At 34.9% G+C, this 24,510-nt stretch overlaps 1 protein-coding gene across 3 annotated transcripts in view; it reads right to left on the bottom strand.

Moving 5' to 3' along the window:
- Positions 1–815: 815 nt before the first annotated feature.
- Positions 816–24,510, bottom strand: part of Agps (alkylglycerone phosphate synthase) — a 150,983-nt gene continuing 127,288 nt past the window's right edge. For all 3 annotated transcript variants that reach the window (XM_063259355.1, XM_013142442.3, XM_005007654.4), the window contains 3 exons: positions 20,981–21,080; positions 18,711–18,768; positions 816–6,406 (listed from right to left, as the gene is read on the bottom strand). In XM_063259355.1, coding sequence (XP_063115425.1) covers positions 6,285–6,406; positions 18,711–18,768; positions 20,981–21,080 — 280 coding nt within the window. In that variant the 3' untranslated portion in view covers positions 816–6,284. The remainder of the gene's footprint in view (positions 6,407–18,710; positions 18,769–20,980; positions 21,081–24,510) is intronic.

The following is a 24,510-nucleotide window of genomic DNA, read 5'->3' as shown; positions in this document are numbered from 1 at the left end:
GACAGTTCAATATCTACTGAAAATAGCATTTATTAGTGATTATGTTAGGGGAAGCATTTGCATTACTCTGTGATTTGTATTTTAAAAACATCAGATGAAGACGTGGCAAGGAGCAACATGGTGAAGAGTCTAATTTTAAATGACTTACGCAGAGGACTGAAGAAAATCTGAGGGAACATAAAAACAGTCTTTAAACACCTAAGCATTGCCAAAAAAGTGGACAATTATTTACAACTATAGAAGGCAGAAGTTGGATTGATGGACAGTAGTAAAAAGACGACGGATTTTAAGTGTATTAAGAAGAAAAAAAATCTCTTCCTACTTGAAGAGTTCGGAATTTGAAAATGGCTGCCTGGAAAAGCAGTGAATTCCCATTTGTTTACAGTAACTGTTCAGAAGAGTAGCTATTGGTGGCCTAGAGAATGGGGAAGGTTACCCAGCAGTTGTGTAAATGGTAGGCAGAAGAGGGGGTGATTTGTAAGGGTCATTCAGTCTATGCCCACGTGCACCAGATGGAAAAAAAATTTTTTTTCACTAAGTATCAGGGAAAGGAAAATCTTAGTGTGGCAATCGTTACTGAAATGCATCGTGTAAGGCAGAGTTCAACAAGTCTCATCAGTCATTTCAGAGACCAGACAACTACCACCTTCTCTCCAATGTGGGAAACATGGCAGGAACAAAATCAGTATCTGTGCGTGTACTAATGAGGATACTTATGAGAACAGTGTTTGTTTGTTTGTTTGGGAATACAGCATGATGCTATCAGTAAAAGTTACAGGAAATCAGTATGAAATAAACATTACCGTAAACAAGGAGCAGTTTGGTATTGTTTATTAGTTCCCAGCACATCTTTAAAAAAATTACACATGGGCATTTGCTTATAGAATGGTACAGTCTAAGAAAACCAATAAAGGAGAATTCAAACATATTCTCAAAGCACAGGATATAGACTATGAGTTTGAGCCCTTTTGGAAAGCAGTATGGCTCAGTTTGGACTGACAAAGCTATGCTAAAATCTCTCAGGAATTTTCCTTCCCCCTACATATCCACTTTTAGACTATAAACATATATAGAATTGTTTGTATGCATTAGTTACAGCAGTATAATGGCTTACATACAAGTGCTCACCCACATGTATTTCCCAAAAGATTACTACAGTACTAGCAGTAATACACACTGCCTTGAAGGAAGACTCAAGAGAAGATATTATTCAAGTCAAGTTGTATCAGAGCCAAAATATTTCACAGGCTTAGCAAAAACAAAAGACAGATTGATGATGTAACTTACATGTATTTCTCATAAGATTTATCACTGCCCAGGAACAGAAATGTGTTATTCTGAAGGCACCATCACACAAAAGGACTGACCACAACGTAAGGAACAGAAACCCTCCTTCCAGGCGCTGCTCCTAGCGAGCTGTGTGGGCAAACATCCAAAAGCATGCAGGGAACATCTCAAGGCTCAGTGAGGATGCCGCACCTGCCAAGCCACATCGTAGGGCCCCGATGTCAGACAGTAGGGGTGAAAACGTAGGAATGAAAGTGGATACAAATCCCACTGACTGATGAGATGTATGTGAGTACAGGTCCACCATGCACTCAACTACGTAATCCAAATCAACACTGTGGAAAAGATTCTCAGCATTTCTACACACAACTGCTTAATTCCTGACATGTTCCTGAAGAGGAAGAGCCTTGAATTGCAAAACAACCTATCTTTAAAGACCTACCCTCTACTACTCATTTCAAATGGCGATTTGATGGGGGCAGGAGGAACTCAGCAAGGCACTGTGAGCTTGAGGGGATACTGTTTACGTAGGTCAATAAGTAACTACTTATATAAAGACTGACCAGTACAAGCATTTCATGTCCTTTTAGATATTTAACTTAAGAATTAAGGTATGTTCAAATGGTCCCTGTGGTGCTCATGAAAAACCCTACTAACAAATGTCTTAAAAACATTATATATGTTACTTAGAAATACTAAAATTTTTTTTCTTTCTCTCAGAATGGGAATTCAGAGCATCTGAAAAATGTACTTAGCAATACATAATGTATTATTTTATCTTGTGAAAAATATGCAAAGTAATTTCCTTTGGGAACCAAAAGAGAAATCTTTTCAGAATCACAGAACTGAAGTTACTGAGTTCTGTCAGTTCTTTGGCTTGAATGTGGTATATATCCACAGTCCTTCCCTCTTTTGTCAAGGAATTAACTGCTGTGGTTAGAAAAGAATGAGGCTCTTTATTCTTTGAGGAACATCCAAGGTTTAAAAGGGATATGCTTCGGACCACAGAAGACTAAGCACTGAGGAATTTAACATTGGTATAAAATATACAACCTGGGTAGGTAATGATATACTCAGCTACAGATCCAAAGAATTTGATCACAGATTGTACTTGATATACTGTACCAATAAAACTATATGAAACCAATTTTGTTTTTCAAATGAGTGGACTATAAAGATGCAAAACTAAGGTTCAAAGAAGAGCTAATATGCAAACAGAAGAAAAAACAGCTTCACACTCCCTTTGAAGAAGAAAATCTTTTAGATCCAGGTCCATTTTATTAATAATGTTTCTATAATCTCTTTGACATTTATACAAGCAGGTTTTACAGTTAAATTTCACACTGAAGACAACACTATTTGGCTTAGGGAACAGAAAGCTGAGTAACTTACATCCTTCGTATCAGACACTATTTTAGCAGCTTTAAGTAAAGCTTACACAGTCTAGATTTTAGTACCAATGTCCTTCTTCCCCTCTGCAGGAAACGAAATTAATAAGAATTAAGTGAACATGCTGACATATGGCTCATTTGGGAACATAAAGCCTTGAGTGAAAAACCAAGCTTTATAACTACTAAGGCCAACGTGGGAACACTCAAAATTCTGCATTTGTAACCTAGCACCTTGTAATACTTTCTGCTTTCCTCCTACCATGAGCTAATAATCCCTGATTAAAATCAAAGTTGCTAAAGAGTAAGTGGTAAACAATAAGCTACTCAAGCTATAATAATCTGTCTCAAAGTTCGTTAAAATGTAGATATGCTTTCCACAGATATGCCTCTCTTTGGCAGTCTCAAGTGCTACTACATGCAACTTGTGAATCAATCCAGAGTAAACAACTATGTTCTAATATTGGTATCAAATAGAAGTTTGACCAAATCCAGCCCCATCTGAAGACTTGAGGGAGTACACTTCAATTTAGGACTTCACGAGGTCTCTGATCAGCCACAGTTAATAAGCTATAGCCAGGACAGTTTGACAAGAGAGAATCTCTGGGGCCAACATGCAAAAGGTATTTTCAAAAATGCAATTTAAGACTTACTTGCTAATGCAATTTTCTGAAAGAAAGGTTTCCTTGCAACCATCTGTACTCGGCATAATACACACTCTTGATGGCAGCTCATCCTTTATTGCACTTTTATTTTCCAAAATATACCTCAAGAGAGCTATGTACACTAGATGGCTTCTAGCTTAATAAATAACTTTAGAGTACTGGTGCTATAATATGCAAGAACTCTAGAAAGAAAACTTCCTATTTTTCAGAAGAGGAAAGAATTTAATTCTCTGGTAAAATACTGGGTACAATAAACATGTGGCTTCCACAATTCTTGTGAAACAAAAAAAGCTCAGTTACACGCATAAGATTAAATACTTATGCACTACTATAAACTGTACCAAACATTAAGGCAGCCGTTTCTCTAAGGATCAATGAAGCCTGTTCACATACGTTAGTCCTCAATGCTGTCTCCAGCAGCTGCAAGTTCCCATTCCCACTCAAGTCCCAGCCCAAAGGACATCACTGAATTTAAGTAAAACATTACAAATATGACAACTCAAGAAAGAGAAGTCAGTGTTACACAGTCCTGAAAACTAGGCTATAGACTTAAAATCCTAAATAAATAAACTCATTAACAGTGAGTTAAGAAGCCTCATATAAACAATGGTCTCCTATCTTTGACTCTTGTGAAGCCATTTTCAGATACTTCAGGAATGAGAGCTATGGTTTAAGTGCTTTTGTGCATATTCATGAGCTAAGTCCTCTACAGACACTAAGTCTGTATCCAGGTACCTCCAGAAGTGGGTGGGTGAGAGTGGGGGAAAGCTTTCCTTTACTAAATTAGAGTAACACAGTACTGATGAACTTTCTTAAGTTTAAAAATGATCCCTGTAGAGATGATTCCAACTACAAAATGTAGTCACCATTATAAAACCAAGGTGAATCTTGCATACATAGAAAGTAACAACAGCAACAACAAGAACATACACACACACACACACACACAATCACTAGTTTCCATAAGGTTTATGTAAAACAGTGAGCACAATATTTTCAAGTGTTAAATTTATAAATTTGTAATATCAAGTACAGATTTCTGAGGTTGTTGTAATCTAAACTCCCTGGGAGAGAAAGTTATAACAATCACATGCAAAGGAATGAATCTGCTTGTGAAGAATGTTTTATTAAAAAATTATCCAGAAACATGTATACACTTCCAGTGAGATATTAGTACCTTACTAAATTTTACATTTTGATCACCAATTAGAGAAATCATCTTCATGAATAGATGTGGTTTTTAAAGCTGATAATCTTGTAATTCTAGAGCCAATCTCCTCATCAAAGTGTCCAACTATTTCAAATCCTCAAGGGCTTTAAGAAAAGATCTGCTGGAAATTTTATAATTAAAAATAAATCACCAATGAAGAGAGGCAGTTTCCAAAAAATAAATATTTAGTTTTTGTTGTTAAACTAGTACTTAATTTTGATTTGCTTATGATTTAAGTTTGTTAGTTTGAGGCCAATTTTAATAGTCAAAATTATTATTTTGATGTCTTAAAAATACCTTTTGTCATTTTTAAATTTTCGCTTTTCTGGTTAAGGCTACTTCAGATATAAAAGGTATCAAACTGCCCAAAAATACTTTGGAGCTGATGCTAGTCAGACAATGTGTCCTTTTAAAGAATCATCTGCATTTTGACTTATATTATCTGATTAAATATTAATTTTAAAAAATTATCAAAAGTTAGGTATTAAGAAAAGAATCCATTTCAAAATGTGAATCATGAACCTTGTCAAGACAGTAATTTAAACTAATCATTTCACTCATTTTAATAGCCAGGTTTAAATGTAAAAATGTTTTCTAAATGTGATTAATGCTCCTTATTATTTAAGAAATAAGGTAATTCAAATTTCTGATTATGGCATATGCATTAACACATTTCTTTTAAAATCAAGGTTAAACCAGTAATTCAAAAAGATATTAAACCATTAGGAACTAAATTCAAACTTTACTTTTATATGAAAATTTATCATGCTGTTGGGTTAATTAAAAAAAAGTCACTGAAACTGTTGAGGCTTTGAAATTCAATAGCTGAACAATTACTGCTTTTTAGCCACACAGTTCTTTTCAGCTGGAGACACTAGGGTTAGGAGTCTTCCTTCTGATCTGCTGCAGCTTTTTCTGTAGCTCAGTCACAAGCGTGCAACAGCAGAAACATCAGGACTCTGGGCTGGGTAAAGACATTCGTTTTATGGTAAACCTATCTTTCACATACAATGAGTGGTATCAGCTTTTCTTACAAAACATATTATGAATGATTTAGGATGTAACAATAGATTACTTCAGCGATACAAATACAACTCATACCTCAGTAGAAACAGAAACATGGAGAACAAAAATGTGTCCCCTCACAAAATAATTATATATGGGTGATTTAAGGTTTTACAACTATATACTAATTTCAAAGAAACTGCAGGCCAAGCACCTTACAAACTAAAGGCACCCTAGTAACAGGCTGCCTGTATTCTTTCATGAATACACTTCTGTAATGGCCTACTCACAGTAGAGTATCTCTTAAAAAACATACATGTATCATCCTCAGTGGACTCTTTCTCTAGATACCTGCTTCCCAGAAATGGTCTTTTTAGAAGAGGCTAGTTAAGCAGTAGATGATACCAAAATCTGCCTGTTTCCAAAGAGGAAGCGTCCATACAAAACAGCTGACAGCATCTTTCTCTGAAGTAACAAGCAGACTTGTGCTACCTAAGATTTGAAATGACAACCATTGGCTGTAAACTGATAAACCTACAATGAGAGATGTAGGAATACCATTTGTTGATCCATAGATGAGAAAACAAACCACATAATGAAAACAAACTTACTTTAAACCAACAAACAGAAGGGTTAAAATATAGTCTATGATATATTTGATTACTGGTATAACCATTGTTGAAGTCTTAAAAAGAAAAAAGTGACATTTTTCATAATGATAGTAATGGATTATAAAAGGTTTCGGTTTCCAAAGATGTTAGTGGGGTCCACATAATCCTTGACGGACTTCAGCATCCCAAAGCCGACATCAGAGATGCTTTCTTTTAGCCATTGCTTCCGTAACTTGCCCACTGGAAAAACAAAATAAAAAATGCTTCAATATACACTATGATGCTGGGAACCAATCAATCTTGTGACCATGAGTGAACAAACACTGCGTGATAAATGCTTTTATTCAAAAATGAGAAATGTTTTGCTTTGTTTGATTTATTGAGCCCACCAGACTCTCAAGCTCATTAAGCCCAATGCACTCCCAGGGGAGTCTGAGCTGCACAGTGTCCCCTCCTCTGTAAACGACAAAATGGAGATTGAAGGAAGCCTAGACTGAGATTATGGTCCATTTTACAAACAAAACATGTATTTCAAAAGCAAAACACACCTATATCTCAGAGAAAATAAAGCTAACTTAAGAAAAGCCTTATTTTGAAGTGAATTTGTTGGCTATACTTACCAAAAAACTACAATGTGTAGATCCTAAAATATTTTAAGGAGGAAAAAAACTTGAAACAAAATTCTAACCTTTAATAGGCACACGGAAAAAACTCGGGTTACGACGCTTAAAGCTTTCTGGTTACAATTTTTTTCACAAGGCTTTTAAATACATTTGTATGTGAACATGTAACAATAGTTTCTTTACTTCTAATGTTTTCCCATATTCACAAATTTTGGGGCACTAAAAATTTCAGATAACTAATCATTTTTAAACTTCACATTCTACTTTTAAAAACTATGTAATATCTCTACCTCTTTGTCTCTAATTTGAGAATGAAGTAATAGGATGATTAGCATCATAATTATATTTTAAAAGGCACTCAATGAAAAATGTTTTGAATATACAACTTTCATAACAAAATGATGTGTAGAGGATTTCTGAACTGCCAGCTTGGCTTGGCACTGCAAAGCAAAGCAATATGCTGACTTATCTGAGGCAGACCGGATGTCTTTTAATTTACAATCAATTCTAAACTGTTTGTACTTCTCAAATGCATGCAGTATTGTAATAATTGAATTCTAACGGTCATTTTGCACAAATGTTCATTAATGACCTGAAGTCATCAACAATGATTTAACTGGCTAACTGAAATGGGAAACCATATTTCAGTAAAGTATTCAATCTGTCATTCTAAAATGCACTCCTATTTATCAGGCTGCAGTGATACATCACTGCATCTACTCGTCAAAAACCTTAAATACCACTGTAGCTCAACTCAAAACATCTTTTGTGTCCAGTTCTCCAGGAAATCATCAAATTGTCATCGAAATAATAAATGGCATGACACCCTCAGATATTTCTGCTTGGCTTTTAGAAATGCATATTTCTGATGTAAAGATGAAGGGAAATGAGGTTCAGGAAGAAAAAATTGAATTTAAAATGAAAAATTTTAAAGAAGCTCCAAAATCAGAAGCTAAACAATGTAAGTAAATTCTTACTCACAGAATCTGTACCACCCAAAAGATGTTCTACTAGGACCTTTTACCATCTCCTAAGAGACAATCCATGGCTATGCTTCAAAGTTTCATTATCTCCAAATGGATGAGAATCTATAGTCTCTTTGATTCTGATATTCTGAGTTTAAGCACTTTTTAAAAAATCTAAAAATCAGTTATTTCCAGATTTGTTCTGTAAACTTTAAAAAAAAAAAACTGCTCTAAGTGGCATAAGTGGCATTACCATGCTATATAAGCTACCCATACTGAGGCAGCTCAAAAGAGCAGTGAAGAACAGTCAATGCCAGTCTCCACTGTTATCTGTAATATAGTTTCACTGAATGTGTCCTGTGGTTAGAGACATAATTGTCCTGAAAAGACTGCAAACAACTGCTCCAACAAGATAGAGCACATTAGAAGCTCAGCAGGACGCCCAACAGCTAGCTTGTCTGCCTGGTTTTACACCTCTAGTAATAATGCAATTCCACAAGGAGCTGAACCATCATCTGAGAAGCCACCCAACAGCCACTGCATATTTAATGAAGTCACTCACCAAGCAGTGGAAAACAGAAGGTACTTGGAGTGCATCATTAGTTCTGTCAGAAGGATAATTTACACATCTATCTTGTCAAATTTTCTATGGTTTATACTTTTACAATAATAAATCTAACATACATTTGATTAGTGAGCTAGAAAGTTAAAAAAAAAAAAAACTGCAGCCAACATAGCTGTGGCCCCTCATAAACACATCTGATGAAAGAATTTAACCCTGTGGTGATAGAGGTTTGTGAGCTTCTTCTGCTATCGATAAAAAACTGAAACGGGGCTACAAGTCATGTCTTATACAATTGAAAGAACTAGGAATCTTTGGTTTTGCTTAATAAGCACACAAAAAGAAAACACAGTTTAAGTAAAAACACTCAATGTGTCTCAGTAACAAGGCAATTATTGGAAATAGTCTTAAGACTCTGGAAAACGTTCTGTCATTGCCTCAGATGCATTAATAGACTAAAACAACAAAACACAACAGGCCTAATTCCAGAGAAGGAAGACACTTCATAGTAGAAGGCTTATTCCAGAGCTAGACAGTAATAATAATGTCTTTGTACAACAACTTGCAGAGCTAGGGGTTCAGAAATTAGCTAAGTATACTGATCTATACACACACACCACCCATGTATACGCTTGTATGTTAATTGCTTAAACATCTGCACAGCTCATTTTCTGAAAGAGAGGCAATAAATGAACAAAGATTGTCAATAATGGTTGGCCTAAGACTACTGCAACACATAGTACCTAGTATGTGAGAGTAATATAGAGGCAGCTACACTTTCATAGCACATAAAACTCCTTATCCTTTCTGTCCTGCATCACATGATGTGGAATCTTGAGCTACTTACTGACCCAAGTACATTCCTCTGACTTCTGATTCTTAGCCTAAGAGGTAACACTTGAGACATAAAAAGACAAGAATTCCAGCTTTGAAAACAAAGACTCTGTATTCCACAATCCACTATTATTCTAAATAAATAATGCCCCATATATTGAAGCCAAATATTATAAAGTTTTAGATATATTTACAAGAAAGATACAAAAAGATGATCTAAATATTTAATAGTATGGAATACTAATGGTGGTGGGGCTCTCTATCTGCTTACATTAAGAATGGAGTTAACTTTTACATAGCATTGTTTCTAATGATACACACTAAGACTGGATAAACAGGTTTCATGTTCATTCCGCATAGCTCTGTTTTCCTCTTTGGATAGTAACATACCTAAGGAATAGTGTGTTTTGGGATCTGATCAACAGCATAAAACAATGAATAGATGCCTACAGAAGGGATGGGGACGTTGAGGTAGTGTCATAAGTGCAAAATTTGGACATGGTAACAGTCTTGCCACCAAACACTATCTGGAATTACTCTTCGTGATTTATGGGACTGAAGACCCTGCAAAAACTACCAGTTAGTTCCATCTTAAAAGGGATAAATCTGAGGCTTGCCACTCACTGAGGTCTTTTTTAAAGCTAGATATACATTAACTTTTCCAATCACAAATTGAATTATAAGGTGAAAGACTGACAGACTCCTAAAAACAACAAATTATGAATGAGGCCCCATAGATTTAGAAGTTTACTGAAACTAAAATGCAACAGAATTTAGCCAAAGCAAAACGCAACTAACCGCTATTGAAACACCCGTATTTTGAGGGCTGTGGGCACGTGGCTCAGTGGTATAGCACTTGCAGAGCAGGCACAGGCCCTGGGTGTGATCCTCAACAGCACCAAAACAAGTTTTTTAAAAACTGTATTTCCAAAGATCTAGTCTGAGCATCCTGGATGCCTATTGAGCATTAATCAATAGTTCAGGTTAAAAAAAAAACAAATGGACAATGTCTACTCTTCAAGTTACATGGTGAATCTATGATAGTGTGTCTTCAAGTAGCATTGGGTTTCATCCTGAAGAAGACTTAGCTGTCCATTTCCTAGTGTTACAAAGCTCACTTCTGGTTGGCTGGCTTGTTTTTGTAGAGGTATATTCTGAATATCAGCAAATAGATCTCTGAGGGATGATAATACTCAGTTGTAGGAGATGAGATCATGACTATAAAAGACTCCCTAAAAACTAAACTTAATGTTTTGTGAATACTAAGGGTCATACTTGACTTCTTTAAATCATCTGGGTTGCTTTCTACTAATGAGACGTCTAATATCATGAGAAGTTCAAGAATACTATGGACTTTCTAAAACAAAACCCAATATAAGATTTTCCTCTTATTGTCGATATTTAAAATGTCACTTTTTTTAAATGCTAAGATTTTCATATATGCAGTTTATACAATAACTAGAGCTTCTAGATTCTGCAGTAGAGCCTTAGGGATTAGGCATCTGAAAAAATGTTTGGATTTTTAAGATGTTAATAGATGACAAGAACTAGATTCAACCCACTTTCAAATTTAAATCAGAGCAGTAATCAATACCCATACAACAGAGACCGAAGCCAAGTGAGCAGGTTACATAAGAGGACAGAGATAAAAGTAGAAAATAAGAAAAGACACTCTAAGTTCCTTAATGATTTGGACATGTTTTCATTCCTTTGTGTAATCCTGTTAGAAGACACAGTACATACATGTCACACTATAATAATTCAATATATGCTAGCTAAAAAAAAAGCAAGAATCTAGAATTATCTCTAAGCTATTTTAGATATGGTAAATGGATTCAAGTATTAGGCAAAGCAATCTGGGTTTCCTTAATTTCTTTTTATGGTATTTGGCCTTGCATTCCTTATATTCCAACATTATTTCTTGGATATTCGTAATACCTTAAACAAGGAATGTATGCCATGGAGCCTAAACTTTACATTTCCTTCAGAACCTCTAGGATTCTAAACTCTTTTCAGTGGTCCTCAACTGGGATGATTTTAGGCCCCATAGAACATTTAGTAATGTTTAGAGATATTTCTGGTTGTCATTAACTAGGACAATGTAACCTGATATCTACTGGGTGGGAGCTACAGTGCACAGGAGAGACCCTCAACCCCCAACACAGAGGATTATCGGTCAAAAATGTAAACAGAACCAAGATCAAGAAATTCTGATGTCTACACTACAACTTACATACAAGGTTCATGAGTCGGATTTGTGCAGTGAGTCTGATAAAGTACATTTGTGAAAGTTAACATCTCAAATGCTCATAAATTGAGGACTTACCTAATGTATTTATCTTCTAAGAACCCAAATAATTTACATAAGGGTGTACTCTGACTGCTACAACTAACTAAATTAGCAACAAGTGGCTCCTACCATTTGCAAGGTGATTTTGCTCTAAATTTGAAGTTACTGATCAAACAGAATTTTTGGGAAAAGCGGTAGACAATTTATACTGCAAGAACATCAACAATTAATGATAAGGATGACTATTTTAAAAGTTAATACCTAAAGACTTGAATCTAATGTTTACTGCAAAGAAAAAGGTCAAGTCATAGGGCCATTTTTCCAATCAATAGGTGAAAACATATGAAATAAAGTTTTACAACACTGTCTGACAGAATGTCCTGTGAAAAAAATTTTATATTTACATTGTTTAATACAGTAGTCACTAGCTACATGTGGCTATGGAACACTTGAAATGTGACTAGTTCAACTAAGGAGGTGAATGTTTGATTTTATTATTTTAATAATTTTAATTTTACATGTACCCCCACTGTCTTCTAAACTAAACACAGCTACAGAACATGAAAAATAAATTTTACTTATAGTTACCTATTAGGTAATAGATGCCATAGGTGTTTACTAGTCACACGAAATGACAGAAAGTTATGCATTCTGTAGCAATATTAGCAGGTATATCTTTCTCAGATGGACAAACATCTTAGTTATAATAGTACTAGAAATAAAATTCTTGAAAAAAATATTCCTTTAGCAGTCCAAAGAAATGGTATATACAAACCACGTACCCTCCCCTCCCCACTGGTATCCTTGTGGCTAGGACCACTACAGATACAGCATGGGTGAAATACAGCAATTACAACAGTGGCCCTGGCCTGCCGTCCTGACTGAACACCTGCAGCCCCATGGGACAGGGGGAAGGGTGGTCAGTACATTCTTGCTATACATTTTCTTTGTCAGCTTTCAAATCTGCTTACCCTGTAATACAGCTGACAAACTGTAATGTTCTGTTAAACCATGGGTTGAACTGCTTTTTCAGTCTGTGCAGGTAGTCTATAATATGGCTTTGGTGAAAAAATTCTACAACCACTTTTTAAGTTCTGTGGAAAACGCCTAGTCACATAAAAGAAACTGAAAAAATTAATTTAAAGAGCAAAACAAATTTTCTGTGGTTCTGTGGTAATCTTCTAAAGACTGAATGTTGGGAAGATTATGTGCATCTGGCGGCTCTCAACAGGATAATAACACTGACAGTCAACATACAGAATAGTTCCACCACAAAAGCATCTGTGTAGCCATTTACAGTCACCTCCTCCCTACTGCTGACTCCTGCAATCCACTAATCTATTCTCGATTCCTATAATATTGTCGTATCAAAAATGTAGTATAGTAATATAGTATGTAATCTTTTGGGATTGGCATTTATACATTCAGGTAACTATCTGAAGATAAAATTGCTTATAGGCATCAATAGTTATTTTTTTTTAATTACTGAGTAGTACTCCATGGCACAGTTCTACCAGTTTATTCGTCAACAGAACAGTATGTGAGCTGTTTCTGGTTTGGGGTTATTATCAATAAAGCTGATGTTTTAAACGATTATCTGCCACTGTGCATTCTCTTCAATGAAATGTTTCTCATCTTTTGTCTATTTTCTAACTGGACTGTTTTCTGCTATTAAGTTTTGAGAAGACTTATTATAGATACATCTTTTGTTGGGTATGTGATTTGCACATATTTTCTCCTACACTGCGCCTCAGCTTTTTTCTTCCTTGTGAAGTTCTTCTTTGAGTAAAAATTTCTTAATTTTGAGGAAATTCAGTTGACCAATTTTTCCTTTGTGGATTTTACTTTTGGTGCCTAATCTAAGTGCTCTAATTGTAGATTCTGAAGATTTTCTCCTGTTTTTTTCCTAAAAGTTAGAGAATTTTATATCCAATGTCACTTAGTTATTGTGAGTTAATTTTTGTACAGACATGAGATTTAGGTCCAGGTCTGTTCTTGTTGTTTTGCTTAGAATGGGCAATTGCTCCAGCACCATTTCTTGAAAAAGTACGCTTCCTCATTAGGTTGTCTTTATATTTTTGTTAAAATCACATGGATATACTTGTCTGGGTCTACTTCTGGATTTTCTATTCTGCTCCATTGATCTATGTGTCTTTCCTCATTACCATGCAATCCTGATTACTCTATCTAGATTGATTGTTCTGATTTTTTATTTCTCAAAACTGTTTTAGCTATCTAGTTCCTTTGCCTTACTAGATAAATTTTAGAATAATCTTTCTTATATCCAAAAAAGAATTCTTGCTGAAAGTTTGATAGGAAATGTGTTTAACTAATCAATCTGAAGAAAACTGATATTTTTAATACAATGAGTTTTCCACCAATCCATGAGCACTCTGTTTAGTTTTTATTTGGTACTTTTCACTAGCATTCTGTAATTTTTAGAATATAGGCCCTATATATTTTTTGTTAAGAATTGTGCCTTGTGTTTTATTACAATTACCCTTATTTTATTCTTTTGACCAATGGAATTCTTAGGTTTGATGTGTGCACATTTGTTTAACATATAGAAATGTAATTGTTTTGTGTGTATGATCTTGGGTTCTATAATCTCACTGATGTTGTTTTATACATTCCTTTGGATTTCCTATATAAATAATATGTAATATTTTACTTCTTCCTTTCCAATAGGTTTTATTTCTTCCTTGCCAATAGGTATGCTGTTTATTTCACACCACAGGGTTTAAAAATGATCTCAAATTATCTTTGGCTTCTTTAACTTTAAAAGTTTTTGATACTATATAATAATTTTTTAAAATCACAAAAGAGCTAAGAGCCACTGCCTTGAACTTTTAATAGGAAATAATTCTGGGTTAAAGAAACACCAATATTTAAACTTGGACTGGTAATACTTAATCAAGTATTTTTTACTTCCTACAAGGACTTAAGAATAATTTTAACAAATGAACAACATAAAAAGTTGAGTCATAAATTGAAATTAAATATGTGGCTTAAATAAACTCTGCTGTTTAAACTGACCAGCTCGTCAGTTACAAAAACAAGCACTATGAAGATTAAGTTAAGCAGGCTTTATATTTCCTATTGCCTCCAGTTCCAGACTACATCTGTTTTCTTTGATACACAAAACCAGAGTTAAAATAGCTCCATTTATCACAGCATGATTGTAAGCAGACAAACCAGCCTGTCTGTTTCCAGATAGTGAAAGCAACTGTTATTAATCACAATTACAGGCCAAGCCTCTAAGAGAAATTGCATCGATAGTCTACCAACCCCCAGTTCTAGTTACTCTGAAACTCAAAAAACGGTACTCAGGGTGTCATGACACTGCGTGAAATGAAGGTCAGTAAATCAAGATGCTACTCAGAAGTTACTGACTTTTCAGCTCAGGCTACAAGTCTGAAAAATTTTCTGTACAAATAGAAATAGAACTTTGAAAGCTCTAGTGTTACGTTTAATAAGATAAAACTAAAATTCACACTGAAAAGTTTCTGCTTTAGAAACCTATACTTGATATCAATGGACATTTGAAATTTACAATTAGATTTTTAACTTTAGAGCTATTATTTAAAAAATAGATATTCTTCTACAACATTTTGTAGCCAACACTGTAAAGGAAATTTATTTTTCCTTTATACAGATTTTAAAAGATCTTCCTATAGAGTGAAACTAACTGCAGGTTAAAGATGAAAAGTGTTAAGACTACTATTGAATCATATCTCTTGAAAGTACAGCTCTTTTAAATTAATTGTTAGGATAAGAGACTAAAAATAGAAACCAGAGTTCCACCTCCTGCTGCAAGACATCACAAATTTTTAAGCACCTATTTATATATAAGCCATTTTACATGTTTTACATTCATTATCACAGTTATGGTTAAGTCTTACAGTAAGTCTATGAGGTAGGTACTATTCAGTATTCTTGTTTTGCAGGTGATGACAACTGCAGCTCAGAGAAATTTCTGTAAGGTCACACAGCTAATTAAATGCAGAGCCAAAAGTCTAATACAGATTTGATTCCAAAGCCTATATCCTGTGCTATTTATCAGCCCCTCAAGCTAACATTTAAGAAAAATTTTGAATTGACCTCTAAATAAATATAGCATCTAGTGTAGAACAATAAAATTATGGTAAAGCAGCATACAAATGTACATTCTTTCATTTTGCCTTTCTATAAGTAACTGGCGCTGCTAATATATTTTCCCAGAAGTATTATGAAATAAACCGAGGCCTTCTATGATGAAATGTGATCCTATATTCGAACAAGGCCTGTTATTAAATGTTTGTAGTTAAGTCAGCAATAAGACTATTGCCATTTCAATCTGACAGCTCCAGAGCTGTCTGGAAACTGGTGAAACCATCCCAGATCTGGGCACTTGGGACTGCACTTACCACTCCTTTAACACTCATGAGCACCCACAGCACAGAGCCGTGGAGCGCAGCAGCCACTGTTCAGAGAGTGGGGAACACAGTAACCCCACTGAACTGAATTCCAGTGGGGAACACAGCAACTGCACAGGAAAAAGGGAAGACACTTCTGTGAAGGTGACATTTTTATGAGAGACTTAAATGATGAAAAAAAGAGAGCCATGCAGATGTATTGGGGTGGGGAGAAGAACTAGAGAAAGAATAGTTTAAAAAGGGAAACAACTAAAATAGGCCTTCAAGGGAAAGACAACTGGTTTGAGGAATGGCTAGACCACCAGGGCCGTTAGAGAGAAAAAGTACTCAGAGATGCGGGAAGAGAGGTGGAAAGATGCACCATGTAAAGGCGCTGATAAGGAGTCTGGGTTTTATCCCTGAGTGTGCCCAGAGAAGAGCACAGCCACAGCGTGGAAGCTGATGGCCCGATTAGGAAGCCCCTCATGACCCTGGGGGAGAAGACAAATTTGAAAGAAGGAGGCGCTCTAAGAGTGATGTCTTTTGGTACCTAGTGTCATCAGCACACAGGAGCACACAGAGGAACTTTTAAATCAGGGGACTGAGGTAATCCCAAAGACGTGAACACAGAAGAATGAATCCTGAGCAGCTTTGAAAGGAAACACCTTCCTGGCTCAGTGCACCTGAACCGTTGAACTCAGCCCCGCCTCCTTTCTATAAGGACTAAGGAATATCAGGTAGCTTGGAATTTGTTTCCATATACTGTATTTTTGACCATGGAGAAAATAAAAATTTTAAAGCGCCAGAATACTCTAACAATTTTTAAAACTAATTTCACCAAACTTGGAGTCTTAATCTAGACTTCTAAACAAATGATACTATGATTTCACTGTAACATGATCTAACCTATAGTTGTTTTATTTAATGATATTGTTGACATGTTAAGATGCCTACTGTCAGGAAATATAAAAACGATCAGAAAGTAAAATGGATATATGGGCACGAACTCAGAAAACAATGAAAATATCTGTGATAAGTTAATTTAAAATTCAGTTCATTTATTTGTTTTATATACAGTACAGCAGGTATTTAGACAATGTCAAAAGTAAAGGAAGCTTTACATGTTTATGAAAAAAGTAATGCATTATATTTCTTCTTATATTTCTAAAATTATTTGTATCTTTCAAAGCTATAAATTTCAATTTTTTTTAGGATTTTAATCATTCCATGTATTTTTGGCTAAGAGGATTAGGTTTTAGAAGCAAGAGAATCTGAGTTCAAATGCAAATTCTGACCCTAACAATTACTATTGATTTGGGGGCCAATTAAAGCATTTCCATATCTTTATGTGAAAGGCAAGAATAACATCTACTCGCTGCATTTTTAGCAGGTTAAAGATGGTTAAATTGTATAGAGCCCCTAACAAACACTTACAGCTTTATAAATAATAATTCTTTTACCCTCTCTTCGCTCTATTTCAGTATTTACAGCATTTAAATGCTTATTAAAGTCACTGAGTGCTTATCAAAAAGTGTGATGTTATCACTATCCTACCATTTTGAACAGTGGCTTTTGAAATGTAACATTTTACTCTAGTGAATTATTAAGGCCACCATACCAAGGATATTTGCAAAATGGAAACCATATCATACAATATTAAAAGGCATAAGCAAACATCACATCATAAATAACAAAGGGTTAAAACCTCAACACACACACACACACACACACACACACACACACACAAAAGAAAAAATCCTCTCAGGGCACTATTTTCATCATTTAGTTTGGGGCCCAAAACTGAATAATCTGTCATTCATTGAGTGAGTGAGCAGAGAGGCTGACTGGGCCAAGCATTCCGGGTACTGGTACACAGCAGTACCCAGAGCCAAAAGCCTCATTCTTGTGGACACTCATTCTCTCCTTTTTCACAAACTCAATTCCATGCATGATCCTGGTTGCAAAATGAACTGGGTAAGAACTGACTCTCTAGTAGGAGATAACTTTTAAAAATACAATCACAGCATGTTACTAAGTGTTATGAATGAAAATAAAATAGGAAAAGAAGACTTAAAAGAGTCCAGGGCTCGCATGGGAATTGAATTTTTAAACTGAGTACTCATTTGTCCTTATGCTCTTGTTTAAAAATTACTTATAAAGATTTAAAAATTTATACATTTCCATTTTTTAAGCATAAAATTAAATGGAGAGATAAACTAAGAACAAATTTCTGTTACACAGAACTAGTAAGTTCAAAATTACCATTTTAATTACAGAGTCGTCACTATTTAACTTTTAAAAGATGGACTCTCATACTACTTTCCAAAGCAAACCAGTAACAGAGGTAGATTTGTCTCGTGTGTATTATACTCAGTTTTACTGGTGATGTGATAAATTTTTGATAAAACCTGATACTTATTAAACAAAACAATCAAAATCTTGAAGAAAAAGATTTTTTTATATCCTATCCTGATTAATTTGCTGAGTTTTAGGTGAACAGAACAAACAGCCCTTCAATATATGTACAACTTATGTACAGCTGCATTTCATTAATGGGTGAAAAACATTTATGGAGTTTCCCCCAATTTAAAAAAATCACAGTGTAATGACCAAATACCTTGCTATCCTCCGGTAACCTGGAGTTCCAGAACTCAGAGGGTGGCCAGGTTGCACTGAGGTAACTCTGTTAAACAAGTGTCTGGTGGTTCTTCCATAACCTCCCTCTCCTACTTCAGTCACGGCTATTCTCAGACCTAAAGCTGCCTGAGAAATCTCAAGGGCTCTCAAATTACTTACATCATGACTCTCCCCAGCATTTTATAAAGCAAATATTTTAAGCAGTGGAATATTAAGTTACACCCCCCAAAAAAGTATACCTCCATGATGATGTGACAGGCTCCCTCCATTCGCAAGGATTTCTTCTCTAGCAGCTGCCTGTATTTGGAAACAACACAACATATCATTGCTACTTACACTTCACTGTGGAGCTAGTGGAACCCAGCTCCCAAAGGAGGCACATACTTCCTGGGTTAGACAACAAACTAGAACTATAATTTTCCCCCATCTTGGATTAACTGTGTCTCAAAACCAATTAAAATATGCAACCCAGTTCTATAAGACCTTTTTGTAGTGAATAGTCACAATACCTACAGAGTTTACTTCAAGATTCTAGAAGTGAAAAAAATGCAAATGACCAATTCAGCAACACCAAATTAATGATTAAATCAGTAAAAAGGGGGTAAATGTAGAGTTAGGTTCTACTTTCAGTAAACATCGCATACCAACAAACATTATTAACATACTTTTAGCAACTACTTTCTGAATGTTTGGAACATCACCAAGCAATTTGCCTACAATATTTAATTATTTTCATTATAGCTTATGAAACACAGTGGTACCTCATTTCACAAACTCAATTCCATGCATGATCCTGGTTGCAAAATGAACTGGGGGCAAGAACTGAATCAAATTTCCCCATATGGTCAACACTGAAACGTAACCAAATTTGATTCTGTTCTCATCCAACTGTTTGTGATCCAAACTGTGGAAAAAATCAAGTTTGTGCACCAAGGTAGACTGTATTTATAATCATTTCCATTACGCAGAAAAAGAAATTTAAAGTTTAAATAATTCAATTACTTGTCTAATATACAGAAGTCATCAGAGTCAAGATTACTTATAAAGGTGTTAGGGACTGACTATAAAAGCCTTTATAGAGACCATTTTTTAGATCAGTAATACGGGACAAATCATCAGCTGCCAATTCTACGAAACTCTGCGTGTGTGTAATCAAAAACAAAAACCTTTATTTCCTTTGTTTTAACCCTAAAAAGAGGGTCCTCATATGACAGATGGACTACTTCACACTGCACAGTAATTTGTAAGAACCCTCATTCCTGCGGATTTCGGGATTACCAAGAGAACCAGAACTATGCTGATCTCTACTCTAATAACTTAGAAAATCCAACAACTTCTTCCAAATGAAGCAGTAATTCCTCGAGATCAGCAGCACCCAGTGAATGACAGAACAGACTGGGTGAAAGGAAGCAGTGTCACTCTGTGGTGCTGCAAGAAAGGGACCTTAGACACCACCACCACAGCACTAAGCAGCCATATATTATTCTGATTGGGGTGATCGTTTCACAGGTGTAGACATGTCAAAATTCAACAGGTTAGACATTTTTAAATATATACCATTTATGGTATTTCAATTATATTTCACAAAGAAAAAAAAAAAGAAGAAGACAGGGGTAAGAAGGAGCCAGCTAAACCCAAACTATACAGTTTGGATCTGAAAGTGTGCTTGCTGTCCACTTAAATTATCTTATAGGTACCATCTTTGGCAGGCACAGAAGATAGTTAAAACACTAGAATACCTGACTTCCTAAGAAATTTGTTTCCTCCAAGATCCTCCAGTTTCATCTATTACTTCTGCTCTGTACAGACGTATAATAAGAAATACTGGCCATCAACAGAAGGCTTTATAAAAATTAACAGCTTAGCTGAGCATGGCAGCACATGCCTACAATCCCAGCATTCTGGAAGTTGAGGTAGAATTTCAAGTTCAAAGCCCAGCTTGGACAATTTAGTGAAACCATCTCAGGAAAAAAAAAAGGTCTGGAAATGTAGCTCAGTATAAAGGCCTTGAGTTCAAACCCTAGTATCACCTCCCCTCCAAAAAAACCTAGTACCTTAGGGGCACTTAAGAAATACAATGGAAACTGTAAGCAAATGAACGCCAATTGCCTACATATAGTTTTAAATTTACAAACATAGAATGATGATGTTACAACAACATAGACCAAGAACATGAGGGCTGATCTCAACACCAGTCAACACCTGAAAATGGGTAGGCTGCCAAAGTTTACCAAGGATTCCAACAGTCACTAGAATTCCTATTATATATAATTTAACCAGCTGTTATACAAGGAACAACCAACCACACAAAGGGTGTATAGAACATTAATTTTAGACTCACAGTTCAGTATATAATATAGTGTAACAAAAATACTCTTCACTTCTATGAGCTAGAGGCCACGTGAACCATGAGTGACTAAAGAGTCAAACTAAAACTCATAAAACAATACTAAAATTTATTTAAATTAACAAAAGAACATGATTATTATATGCATGTGTACAAAATTACCTCAGTTTGCTCAAACACAGCCAGTGGGTCACTAATTCCCCTGTAGTTAAAGGCAAAATAGAAGTAGATACATGCACCTGCATCGTAAGTCTGCGTCACCCTGAAAAACAAACAGACAAAATCCCCACAAGGGTTTTATGTAAAGTAAAAAATGATTTAACATCTAGAAACTTAAAAGGTAAGATCACCTGAATGATTAACTTAAGAGATGCCTCATTCATTAGCCACCTGCTGCACAGCAGGAATGCAGACTGTCTCTGTTATAAGCAGAGTTGCTGCTTATAACAGGTAAAATAAGAATGCAGCAGGAAATAAAAGGGTACTACTTCTGTTTAAATCACCACTAGCAACTTAGTGGCAACTTTAAGTGGCAGTATTACAAGCACACATTTAATCTTCCTCTTGTGTGTCATATGACTAAAACAAGTATAACAAAAAGTTGTACATATTTCATTAGTATTCTATTATGCCATTTTTAGGGTCTTATTGAAGCTGTTTCATTGTCTAGAGGTACCTGGAGTTACATGTAAAAATAATATTTAAAGTAGTCAGGTAAGTACTGGTATTAGTTGTTTTAAAATAACAATCAAAATAACTTAAAAAATGACACTTAAAAGTATATATAGCTTGACAAAAGTAATACTGTAATACTATAATATTTTCTTCTCTTTTCAGTATTTAATTTTATAACAATTAGTCTTGTGATTATATTAAAACAGCACTTAAACATTCATATTACAAATAATATAGCTCCAGTTTTTTGAAAACATATTTTCCTAACAAAAGATCAAGTCCAACATGCAGATTCTGATTGTATCTTTTATTGTCATAGTAAATAGACATGATATAAAATGTTTGTTCCTTGAGAAAAATAAGGGTTGATGAGAAACAGAAAACTTGTTTGTTTACTGGCCCCGTGCTTGTGGAGACAGAAGCATGATATATATATATATATATATGAACATGCAAACACTGACTAAAATCAATTTTCATTATTTAAAAAATCTGGATAAAATCTAACTTTCAAAAGTTAAAACCTTTTGAAAACGCACGGGACAAAGGCCTTCTCATTTGTTTGGATCTCACAGCTCAAAAGCTTAAAAAATTCTGGGCAGAAAAAGGTAAACCACTGAAGCTTAAGTATGAGGCGGTGCAGAGACGGGCGACTGTTCACTCCTGGCTGTAATTTAAAAATGAAGTAAGTATCAGTAACACTCTTTTCACATGAGATAATTTAAATGCACTATGAGAAACTTTAAGTTGCCTATACAGTCAATATATGATCTAATCTCATGATATAAAGTAAAGGAGAGAAGAATATTGATATTCTGGGTTCAATATGATAAAACATGTGATGATGCATGCAAAGACAGACAACATTAATAGTCCTAATGTAGCTTGAAAATCAGTATACAAACTACACAGAAAATGCTGAGGCTATCAAAACACAAAGAATAGGAAAATTTGAATGAGTCAAGCTGGAAAAGCTGCCTACAAAAGATATGCCTGACTGATGACTGGCATAAAAGATATGTTAAGTAAGAAAAATGGCACATTTCTGGGTACAAGATCAATTAACCAGGACAGTAAAACATCAGACATCTAGAAGCAGAGAAAACAGGTGGGCAAACAGATATGGAGAACAGAGTAGGGAAGGGTAAGCTGAAAATTGCCACAATTTAAACATCAGGAGTAAGAAAAATCAAAGACTATGAGGAAGAAGCCAAGATCCAAAAAGCAACAGTGAGCAATGGCTATCACTGCTAGGTTAGTACGTGAGACAGGCAAGATACATCTTCATTTAGTACCAATTCTACAGCTCACGGACCTTTGGTGGCACAGATCTGCTTTCTTCCCTCACTAAAACTTATATTTTAGCATAAAATATGACCTGCCTCAATTACTGACCTTTCTCAAGTATGAACAGCCTTTTTTATTCCTCTTCAAAAACTATTCTCCCCCTGTCAAGAGGACATAGATGCCAATTTATAGATATTTCCAATGGCCAAATCTGGGGGAATTTGAACACTAATGAGAATAATGACAAAAGTGTTTATAACCCAGAGAGTGAAGTATCTGTGAGCCCACAATGATAGAAAGTGGTGACTATTTCCCTATAATCAATTTCAATTGATAAAAGGAATGACAAAAATAAAAATCACTATTTGGAAATATCATAATAATAATTACTGTGATCCAGAATCATTAATGGAGCTTAATCATTAGGAGACAGTATCAGAACTAAAATAGTTACACAATCTCAAAATTTCTCCCCAGGAGAAATTTTTATTAAATAAAAATTTTTATTAAATAAAATGGGAAAAAATGGTAATCATAAAGAGTCCTGAAGTCAGGCAGCCACCACCTTAACCAAGTGATCCAAGTTCAATTCACCAATAATGAGCTGTCTGAGTGTTGTGTTCCTCCTGGTGCAATGCTGGTGTATCACTTCTGTGTTACTCTGAGCAAAATCTGTAACCTGATTTGATCACAAGGAAGTATCAGACAAACCAAAAGTGAGTGGCATCTTACAAAATTACTGACCAATGTTCTTCAAAAGTGATGGTAGGAAAAATAAGGAATGAGTGGGGAGTTATGCCAGATTAATGAAGACCCAAAGAGACATGAGAACTAAATAAATTATATAACCTTACATGAAACCCTAAGCCAGAAAAAAAAGACATAACTAAGAAAAATGGTAAAGTACAGTCTATAGATTAATTAATACTATGTAACAACACTAACTTTTCATTTTTAATAATTACACTACAATTATGTTGGATATTAACATTTGAGGAAGATATGTCAAGGGTATATAGGAACTACCTGCACTATTTTGGGGATTTTTTGGTAAGTCTGGATAATTATCCTCCCCAAAATTAAAAATGTAAAAGCTATGCAGATGTTTCCTCAGTTGACCTGATATTAATAAAATCTCCATTTCCCTCGGTAAAGATTAAAAAAAAATAATAACTGTAAGTATACTGCTGCTAAAAATAGTCCTCAAGCATATTACATGGAACTTGGTGATCAGCTATGTCTCCCAAATTTCCTCAAAGTCAACATAAGTAACTGCAAGCTCAAATATTAAAGCGCAGAAATGAGAAAAGTGTTCAAATACCAAATAGTATTAGACTAAGTGAAAAACAGCATCATCATCAAGTTTACATTATTAAATAGTAAGGATTTGAAAATCACATTAAGTGATCATATTAAATACAGTAACATGACTTAAAATGGCTGTGACCTCATATGTATACATTTTGTATGTGTGTACATGAAAGATATGAACAATGTTAAGATTATTAAATCATATGAGATAATGTGCCTTCAAAATGCAATTAAGAAAGCATTTAAAAGGGAACTCAGATAATCATAGTCAGACCTCCAAATGCAATTGACAGAGTTCCCACAAAGAATTTAATTTAACAGAAGGAGGAAATACAAAAGAAATACTCTTTTTATTACACAATACAAATAGAATCTAATCTAAAATTTTAATGGTCTTTTAGGCCAAATGTTAGGTGCCT

Source organism: Cavia porcellus, unplaced genomic scaffold (assembly GCF_034190915.1).
Source record: "Cavia porcellus strain 051 isolate PalLab524CR breed Dunkin Hartley unplaced genomic scaffold, mCavPor4.1 scaffold_12, whole genome shotgun sequence".
NCBI classification, from domain to species: Eukaryota; Metazoa; Chordata; class Mammalia; order Rodentia; family Caviidae; genus Cavia; species Cavia porcellus.
Note: the sequence above shows the minus strand (reverse complement) of the source record. Positions and strands in the feature narration are given on the sequence as shown.